The sequence below is a fragment of the Astatotilapia calliptera genome, chromosome 5 (assembly GCF_964374335.1).
Source record: "Astatotilapia calliptera chromosome 5, fAstCal68.1, whole genome shotgun sequence".
Taxonomy (NCBI): domain Eukaryota; kingdom Metazoa; phylum Chordata; class Actinopteri; order Cichliformes; family Cichlidae; genus Astatotilapia; species Astatotilapia calliptera.
This window is the reverse complement of record NC_137426.1, coordinates 4,560,170-4,570,326: the sequence shown is the minus strand read 5'-3', so window position 1 is coordinate 4,570,326 and position 10,157 is coordinate 4,560,170. Positions and strand designations below refer to the sequence as shown.

The window sequence follows — 10,157 nt, the reverse complement described above, 5'->3', positions numbered from 1 at the left end:
AGCCGACTTTAAGAAATTAATGCACACAGAAAGATGCTCACTCATCATGAGGGGTAATTGGCTTGCTAAGACAGCTGTATACATTCCCGCTTAGCTCTTGAATATCTTATAGAAATCTTAAAAAAAAAAAAACCCTCTGATGATGATGTCTGGGTTGTTTCGATTTTCATGAATTTTAATAAGCATACCAAAAAAGTCTGTTGCAAGCCTGAAGGCACGGAGTTTGAAAGACATGTCCATTTACCAATCGGGGTCTGATACAAGACACGTGCACTGCGGTAACTCCCCCCAAAATAACATCTCACCCGTTTACTGATATATGCGAATCTGATTATTCTGACTTTTTGTTTTGTGTCAAAGGCTTCTCATTAACTTCACAGTGCACTGCTTAAGACTGGAAAGCCTCTGGGGGGAAATTACGAACCCTCTAGTTCCCACATGACTACCCTCTCATGCAAAACAGCATTGCCATGACGACCAGACTGGTGCAGCCCTAGACCCGCTCCTTACAAACTACTGTTTTCAGAAATGCCTCCGTAAATGCCAGAAATACTTCGTGCTTTTGCAACAGCTGCTGCATCTGAAACATTGAAGAAGTTTCCACGGAGGCTAATTCATGTATATATGACAGAGTTGGAGCGCTCCTCCCTGCTCCTCGGTCCCTCTGCCCGCGGTGCTGATGAGAGAGGATTTGAGTCGCTACCACGCCCCGCCCACAGTGAGAGAGCAGGGCTGACAGTGATGCAAGGCATGCCTCTGAGAAGCCTGCAGCCTATCCAGACCGACCGGACCAGTTTGGACTCTACTCCCTATTTACAACTCTCCATATGTTCTCCGCCGCCGAGATGCAGCTCAGCTTTGATTTGAGGGCAATTTAGTAAACACCCAGGAGCTGCTTCTGTTTTGCTTTTATTTTACATTTCTTTTAATATTTTGCAACCCCAAACTCCAAATGCTTCGCCTGCCAGTCTCGCTTTGCATGTGGCTATATCCGGTGGTTCCAGTTTGCGTGCAGGTGCTTTAGGAGAAAAGGTTGCACAGGGGCTTTTTTTTTTTTTTTTAAATCAGGCTATTATTTTTGTTTTTAAACTCCTCTTTATCTCTTTGGAAGCTAAACCACAAATTTTATTTTCACAATGGCCGATGCGAACGGTGAATGCAATATCAAGGTGTTATGTCGATTTCGTCCACTGAACCAGTCCGAAATTATCCGCGGAGATAAGTTCATCCCAATATTTCAAGGAGAAGACACTGTCATCCTCGGGGTAAGTTTTTTTCCCCCACCTTCCTTTCATTCTGCCACATCTCCGTGCACTTGATGAACGCTAGGGGTTACACTTATCATCTTACTCAAACATCTGATAGGCAAGCGGCCAGACTGAAGACTGGAAGCTTAGAGGCTTCTGACAGGGATCAAACTAAGTATAGCCTCTGTCAATAATATCGATACTGCGATTAGCCTGCAGCATTAACCAAGTGTGTGATGCTGCTGTTAGTGGGAAACAAGGCTTTCCAAAATCTGTCATTAGCCTAAGCCCAAGATCAAAATGATGAAGAGCCATTCCCCAGCATCACCTTTCTTCAGGATTACTAAACTCCACAAAGCAGAGCGCTTTGCCAGCCTTGTGATTAAAACCATTTTCAGAAATGCCTCTAAATCTTGACCCCACCTTTGTAATCCAAAGCAAGTTCATTATTTGCTCCTTCTCCTGTATTGATCTGCTGACATTTGGTGTGTTTCCTCTCTCAGAAAAATTATGCAGTACTGATTGATCTCCTTGTTTATGCTTCTTGTAGTCAGCTGTTAAGAGCACTGTTGAATGATCAGGTGGTGCAACCCTAATGAGAGCCTTAATTATGATCTGGGGTTGATTCTGTTCAGTGAATGGATTTTGTTTCAAGACAAACTTAATAGAAGCTGATGATTACTGTCATGGCTTTGGAGTAGCAATATAATGAACCAAAGCATAAAATATTTATTTGACTTATGGATTTGTATGTAAGGGTGTGTTTACTATTGCGACTGGGATCCCTCCACCACTGACAGCTTTGCACAATCGCTGGCATGCACGAGGAAAATTAGAGTCTTCTAAATGCGATTGGTCTTTTTGTGTAGAGCACATCTGGACCGAGGCTATCATGCACAAACATACACACACATAGATGCATAAATGCACGCCTATAATTAAATATGGACACAGACATTCATTTTTCACTCCTAACACCCACATTCTAGTGGAGCACACTCTCCACCAGAATGCACACGTGAACAGACACACAGAGATGGAGAGAGTGAAATCCACACCCATTTGGCCTGAAGGTTGACTTTAAGTGCCAGAAAATCCCTGTCTGCCCACTCTGTTGCCACACACACACAAATACATATACACACGGATTAAAATGCAAGACATCTTTATTAGGGTTGACATCCTGGCACGTCTTTCTTGCGGGAATGTCTTTCTTTCTGGGTTGCAGCAGCAGGACATCTCGAGAAGAACGAATGCTTGTTATCACATAATTTTGATGCTGTTTGATGATGGCAGGTTGGCATTATAGCAGCTTGAAATCATATAATTCAAGCATCAGACTTGACAACTGTATTTAAATTAAGGCTGGGCGATACGGCTTAAAATCCATATCACGATATAATTTGAAGCACGTGCGGTAACGATATATATCACGATATATTCTTTTCTTCGGTATAACATATTTTCCACACTATAAGGCACACTTAAAAACCTTTAATTTTCTCAAAAATCGAGAGTGTGCCTTATGTATGAATTCTGGTTGTGCTTACTGACCTCGAACCGATCTTGGCGTGCAGAAATCTGTTAAAAAATGTACAACTTTGGTAAGCCGCACTGCTTGATGGATTGTCAGAGCATTACGGCTGCTGTGGTGAGGAGCTTCGCGGAGTAATCTGGGTCCAAAACTCCATCGACTTCAGGTCCCAAAGTCAAACGAACACTGAGAGTTAAAAACGGTCTAAATTATTTCATCTTTAATAAAATCATCAGCGTTGCTGCTTTACCAGGTGCAACAATTAAGTTTAACATCCATGCATCCATGAAAACAGAATTTATTAAATTTAATGGAGTTACAAGTTAACAGGAAGTTAGCTCGCTAGTTTCCACCTAAACATGACATATCACAGGGGCGTCGAACTCCAGGCCTCAAGGGCCGGTGTCCTGCAGGTTTTAGCTCTCACCCTGGGTCAACACACCTGAATCAAACGATTAGTTCATTACCAGGCCTCTGGAGAACTTCAAGACATGTTGAGGAGGTAATTTAGCCTTTAAATCAGCTGTCTTGTATCAAGGTTACATCTAAAACCTGCAGGACACCGGCCCTTGAGGCCTGGAGTTCGACACCTGTAACATACCATGTTCTGACAGAGAGATTTTTGAAACTAATTAAAACGTACAGCTCTGCTACCACATCCAACATAAATGAAGACAGAAAACTAAACAGCAGTGGCGTTTGCAGGGTTACTGAAGTTGGACTACCTGGTATATAATGTTGTGCTACGTGATTGCTAGCGACACAGCTATGTTAGCATAACATTAGCACAGTAAAGCTGGAGGATGAACGCCAATTTTTTTTCCACTCAATAAAAGTTAACGTGAGGGACTCTGGTGGTTAGGGACAAATGCAATCGTATAGCAGGATGCTATACACGGGGCAAACTTCAGTCAGGAGAACAACTGAGAGTAGGGTTGCCAACCGCCCCTTAAACAACGGAATCGTCCCGTATTTAGAAACAAAAGTACACGTCCCGTATTGAGCTAATAAGGGACGCACTTTGTCCCGTAATACAGTGAGAATCAAAAGTAGTCTATAACTTTTAATGGAATTAACGGTTTGTTTGAAAACATAATTCCCAGCCCCTCTCCTGCTTTGTGACCAATGAGCTGACAGCACACTTATGACAATTCGAGTATGACAATTCAGATTACCGCTTATATCATTGGTCGAGGAAAGGTCGCTTGCTGAGAAAATACCGGAAGACAACAGATGACCACAACAAGAAGCATGGCCAAAAGGGAAACAAACGCCGACACTGCGGTGCACGTCTCGGACGACAGTACACCTAAAGCTGGGCAGACACTGTGCGATTTTTTCAGTCACGTTATTCAGCTCCTGCTCAAACTGCACGATTGACTCGCAGGGGTTAGAAGTTGGTAGGTCACGATGCAGAGTCTCACACTATACCGCCCGATGCTCTGATGCGACCTGAGTGCGCACACTGTGCGTCCATAACATGAAGGTTATAACAGAAATTCTGTCGCTCGCTCGCTCTCTCTGTCTTTCACTCACACAGACACACCACCACCATCAACTTTGCTAAATTGCTAATGAAAAACATTGATCAGGCAGCTGTGATTGAGCAGCATGTAAATCCAACTATTTTCATGGTTGTTGTGGTCGTGATAATTTTGTGAGGCCACATCGAAATGGCTCGGATGAGCTTTCCAAAGTTCTACAAGTTGTGCCTCCATCGCTTGTGTCCAGATCACAGGCTGCACAGCCGTGCTGCTCCGTCTTTTTCACCGACGTTTACCTGTTTGCACGTGAGCAGTGTGAGCGGCTGTGGTGACACCCTCACGAGCGATTGATGATCGGGAGCTGCTCGAGTTGTTAATCGCTTCTCGTTACCCCACGTATACTACACGATGCACGATGAAGGCCAAAATCGGGCCGATCACCAAATCGGTCGCACGACTCAAAAATCGTCTCAAAATGGGCCAAAAATCGCACAGTGTAAGCCCAGCATTAGAGCAACAATGTTTGTTCCCCTCAGAGAAAGAAAAAAAAGGCTGCAAAAGTACAGGGAGGAATGGGAAAAGGAAAACACCTGGCTGGAAAAGTGCACGATAACACCTATAAAGCGCACTTCACTGTGTGCCGGCGCGCTTTTTCCATAGGCATGCTTCTAATGGTGGGCACATGAAGAACATGAGAGGCGTGAAAGCTCGGGGAACCCTTAACCAATTTTTTGTCCACCAGGCCACGGCAGAAGCAGATATGGTATGTAAACATTGGGGTTAATATGGGCATGTGCAGTGAATATCAGCGCTATGTGGCCAGAAGTGTGATAATATAATTTATTTTGTGTAATAAACATCTGTAAGGATAGATGATTACAACAAATAGATGACTAATATGTAAAAGTAATACATAGATTAATAATGATGATGAGTTAAGATGTGTAATCATGGGAACAAGCGGGTTTACAAACAGGAGCAGCTGATTAGCATTAGAAAAGCTGAAATAATACCTCAACTGAAGCCAATTGTACTAAATGCACTATATAATAATAATAATAATAATAATAATAATAATAATAATAATAATAATGGATACTTTATTGATCCCCATGGGGAAATTACTTGTTTTTCTCTGCATTTGACCCATTCACTCAGTGAAGCAGTGGGCAGCCCACTAAGCAGGCGCCCGGGGAATGTGCACAGTTACAAGAATATTTTTCGTTCTATTGCTTTCTATTAATTTATATAATTTTACGTTAAGCAGGACAGAGTTCTTTTAAAGAAAGATTTACTTATATTCTCAAAAGCTAAGCATGACAGGCTTCTGTTTAAGAAAGAGACCTGTTTTATGTGTTAATGTTGTCATTTTGAGCTAAAAATAAATGGCTAAATGATCATTTGTTTCCCATATGGTCATATCACAAAGAATATGCATCTGCTTAAATCAAATTCAAGTCAAATGGTTAAAAAATATTTTCACACACAAAAACAAGAGCTACCACACTGGGAAGGGTGAAGACAACTGGGTTGCCCGGCCCTGGCCACGAGGTGTCCCTTATTTATTTTTCAGGGAGTTGGCAACCCTAACTGAGATTATTCATCCACAATACGAGGTTAGTTATTAATATACTGCAACAACATGGGAATAGAGCAGCTGCGAGAGAATTCAACATTAATGTATCAATGTTACGGAAGTGGAGGAAGCGCAGTTTTTGGATTTCCCCATATTTCAAAAGTGCTTCATGTCTTTGCTGTGACTGTCGCCCGGCATAATTTGCAGATGATAATGGTTGTAGCCGCTGCAATGCTTTCGACCAAAACAGGCGCAGCTTGATGACATCATCAACATACGCTATCGCGATAGAGCGGTATAGTCAAAATCTCTATCGTTGGCCAAATTTATATCGTTTCTATCGTATATCGTCTATATCGCCCACCCCTAATTTAAATGTGTTTGGGTTGGGTTGGAAGACAGCAGAATAATAAACACATAATTCAGATGTTCATTCAGATGATGAAGAAATGTGAAAGGCCATGTTTTGGTTTTAAAATTCACAAAATGTGTTAAATGACTGTATGTCTTTTGAAATGAAAGGGCAGTACTTTAGCTCCATTTAGGCTACTTAATATTGAAAAGAAGCAACGCATGCTTCTTATTAGCATATAGATGGCAAAGGTTGAAAAAAAGGTTTGAGGAAATGAGGTAACATCATGTTGCCCACTTAAGTTGAACTGTACTCCGTCACTATGGTGAGAGCCTGCTGTTGTTCCAGTATTTGTGGCAGAACAGTGCAGTTTTCTGCCTATATTTCCTCTCATTTCATGCACCAACCGCCCCTCAATTGCAGTCAGTACACCATGTGTGAAGTTTTCATCTTTGTGAATGTAATGCATGAATGTAAGTGGCTTTTGGTGCATAAATGCTTTCAGTGTGTGCGCTGTCCCTCTAGTATCTCAGAAGAAGCTGTTAAAAAAAGTACATGTCTCCTGTGAGTTGAAATGCCCCGGCCGTCAGATTGCATCAGGATTTAAAATATCAGGACGACAGGAAAGCAGACCTGCTGCGAGAACCCTGTAGTGACAGCTAAGCACCCACATTTTGTCGGCTGATAAAAACAATTCGCATCTGGGCAGTGGTGATGACCCTTCATTTGTCTGTTCGAGGATGACTCCTTCCCACAACTTGTTAACTGACAGAGGCAATGATTTAGGCTGTAGAGTGATGGTTTGACTGCACCTGGATGGCAGACAAGGGGGGACCCGGAGAGATTTAAAAATTGAAGGAGATGGCCTGTCGGTACACTGTGAATTGATATAGTAGGGAACATCTCTGGCACTTTCAAACAGTTTGTGTTGGTGAAGTGCAGAAAAAACTTCTGTGCAAAGGAACAAACAACGAAAGACTCAAGGATCAAATTTGATATCGGTTTTAATGATGAGAACTTTGACACGTTCACATCAGTGTGCACAGTGCACACTGATGAAGCAGTAAGAAATGAAAAAAGAAGTTTTCATCGATTCATTTGAACCGAAGCAGGACTCTGTAGCTTATGAACTGTTCACTTCAAGCAAGAAAAAAGTGTTTTTGTTTCTCATCAAACATCAGCTTATCTTTCATAAATGATGTTTGGCTTCTGCTGTTAAAGTTGTTGAAACCACTGGCTGTGTGACAGTAATAATTATTCTATGCTAATTGTGTCTGCGTGCAGCTAGGTGTTGGGCAAGATGCCTTTCACCTTGAGAACTCGGGGCTTTAATTGAACCTTGTGTTTGATGGCTTCCCTGCTGTTATAGAAGATATAGGCCCATCCGTTTGACATCAGAAGCGAGGAATCGGTGTAATTTATCTGAAGTGTGGTGCAGCAGCAGAACAGGAGTGCAGTGTGTTTCTTTGATTGTGTTGTTTGTCCCACTAACACAGGCAGAGAGAGTTTAAAAGCTGAAAGAGTGCAGAGCAAAGTGGCTAAATAAAACCTAAAACTAGCAGAAGAACAATGCGATCATTTATCACAGATCATACATCAAAACTCCAGTCAGCCTTCTTATCAGTTCCTCAAAGCACTTTCAGACATTATCATCATCAGGCTAATTTTGATAACAACGGCAGTATGGCACATTATCTTCTCTGTGTGACCCCAAAATGAATGTGTTTATTATTCATAGTCTTTTATTGTCTTTTTTTTCACCGTCAGATTTGCAGCCACCTGTGGAGCTAAGCATCACTCTGTGGCTGGGTGACAGTAATAATCACTCTGGCTGTACTGCCCCAACGAATGGTCTTTGTGTTTGCTCCACAGTGGAGTGACACAGCTGTCTCGAGTATTTCACTGCCTGCAATAATGCAGCATCAGAAAGGCCAGATTGTCCCTCCTAATCTTCTGTTAGTCAAAAAAAACTGTGACGGTGAATCACGCTTTCGGGTCTATGAATAAATAAATGATGGTTGCAGCCTCGGGGGCGAAAAGACATGGAATTTTTTCTTTCTTGCTGTCCAGTAGTAACAGGCATACTAAAATTGTATCATATTCATAGCAGGAGCAGCGTGTGATAAGAAGTTCTGAATTAAGATGCTTATGAAAAATGTTAGAACTATTATAAGCATGCCACATTTGTCAAATTACTGTAATTATTACTGTAATTATTGTTATTGTAATGTAACGGTGAAGCTTTAAGATCATTTATAGGTTATGAAAGTGATCTCAGTAAGTCACATGATTGGGTCTCACAATAGTTTCACCTGAAACCTCTGCTGATAACGACCCACACCCTTTTTCACACCTTGGCTCATGTGATTAGCGCATGAGCCAAGGGGGGCATTAAAAATATGGTTTGGCAAACCAAAAACACAATTTCCAGTTTTATTATGCTGTAGTCACATATAGGTAACTTGGAAAATGCGATTAAAGTTGATATCACTGAAAATAGGTACATATGAAAACCAAGAAAGATTTTCAAATCCACAATAATCTGTTTAATTAATTGATTGATTGATTGACTGGAAGTCCCAACCATTGCTTTAAAGATTCTCAGCAGCTCAAGATTCACTCTCCCAGAATGGAGTTAACTTTAAGAGCAAACCTGTGTAGGAAAGACAAATAAGTATTAGATTGTGTAAGAGTGTAAACTGCTGCCTGTCTCTATCTCTCTGATCTGTCCAGCTTTTCTGCAACCCTATTACATTGTTACCAACACAGGACAGTGTTGCCAGTGGGGGCCATCACCATCTTGGTTTTTGGAGATATAAGTGAATATATTTGGAGAGGGTAGAGTGACTGGAGAACGGTAAATCAACTGATTCTTATATAGCGCTTTTCTACTCTAGTGCTTTATACAACACAAGCACTCTCTTCTATGCTTTGTAAGTGCATTCTGCATAACATGTACACACATGGATGGATGCATTGGAGAGCATCTTGGGGTTTTTATGTTGCCCTTTTAGTTCTTTTTAGTGATAAAATTGTTTTAAAATCACCACTATCCAAGAATTCACCAGAGTAGATCATTTTTTGGATGGGCATCTGTTGCAGACAGATTTTTTCACATTTATTTTTTGTGGAGCCAGCACCCAGTGATACTCAGTTGAATTGGATCTCAAGGAGCTTCTGCTTTGGCTTCACTTTTTTATACCCAGCGGCTGTGTTCATCTTCTAGAGTCTGCGGGATAAGCACTATCACTTTCATTCCCTTTGTCCAGAAACGAAAATATTTTCCATTTTGTTTGCTTTCCTTGTGATTATTTTTAGCCGAACGCTGAGTTTAACTTGAGGGGGTAAGAGAGGATGAAAGAACGTATCAACAAAGATTATTAGGTCCTTTCCCATTTCTAAGTATTACAACGAAGCCAGAGGAAAAGCCTCCACCATGGATCTACCCTTCAGTGTCTCACAAACTAGAGGTCATTGTGTTTCCATACCTGTGGGCCTGTTTTATCACGGTCCGTTGCTTTCCAAAATTAGAGTTACATTTTAATGAGCCGGCCTCGCAGTGCAGGTCCACACTGATTTAGATTGAACCAAAGTACAGCAAATAACAAGAAACATTTCAAACACTCATTATATCAAGTTTCGAAGTTTCGTAGCACCACGCTGACCTCCATGTCATCATTACATGGAGCAGAGTGACCTTTGCTTTTTTTGTTGACCGTAACAGATGAATGAAAAGCAATGTGGCTCTCTGCCCCCATGTTAGTAAAACCAAGTAATATGTGTGGACTAAACAACTATTGATTTTCTATTTTTTGCACAGCATTTATATATCCCATGGATTATTCTTCCATGGCTGCTGTTCCCTTAAGTGTTTTACAAGACTTCTATAGAAATTGCAGTGGCTGCTGTATTCATAACAGTGAGCAACACCTTGTTTACATTTTTGGGAAGAATAGCGGATTAG

The 10,157-nt window shown here is 41.4% G+C and overlaps 1 protein-coding gene across 4 annotated transcripts in view; it reads left to right on the top strand.

The window, feature by feature from the left end:
- Positions 1-277: 277 nt before the first annotated feature.
- The window catches only part of kif5ab (kinesin family member 5A, b), a 72,422-nt gene continuing 62,542 nt past the window's right edge, over positions 278-10,157 (top strand). For 3 of the 4 annotated variants that reach the window (XR_013909154.1, XM_026166767.2, XM_026166766.2), the window contains exon 1: positions 278-1,265. Coding sequence is in view for 3 of the 4 variants with exons in the window: in XM_026166767.2 (XP_026022552.2) it covers positions 1,137-1,265 (129 nt within the window). In the remaining variant the exon portion in view is untranslated. The remainder of the gene's footprint in view (positions 1,266-10,157) is intronic. The other variant, XM_026166764.2, reaches the window with a different exon arrangement.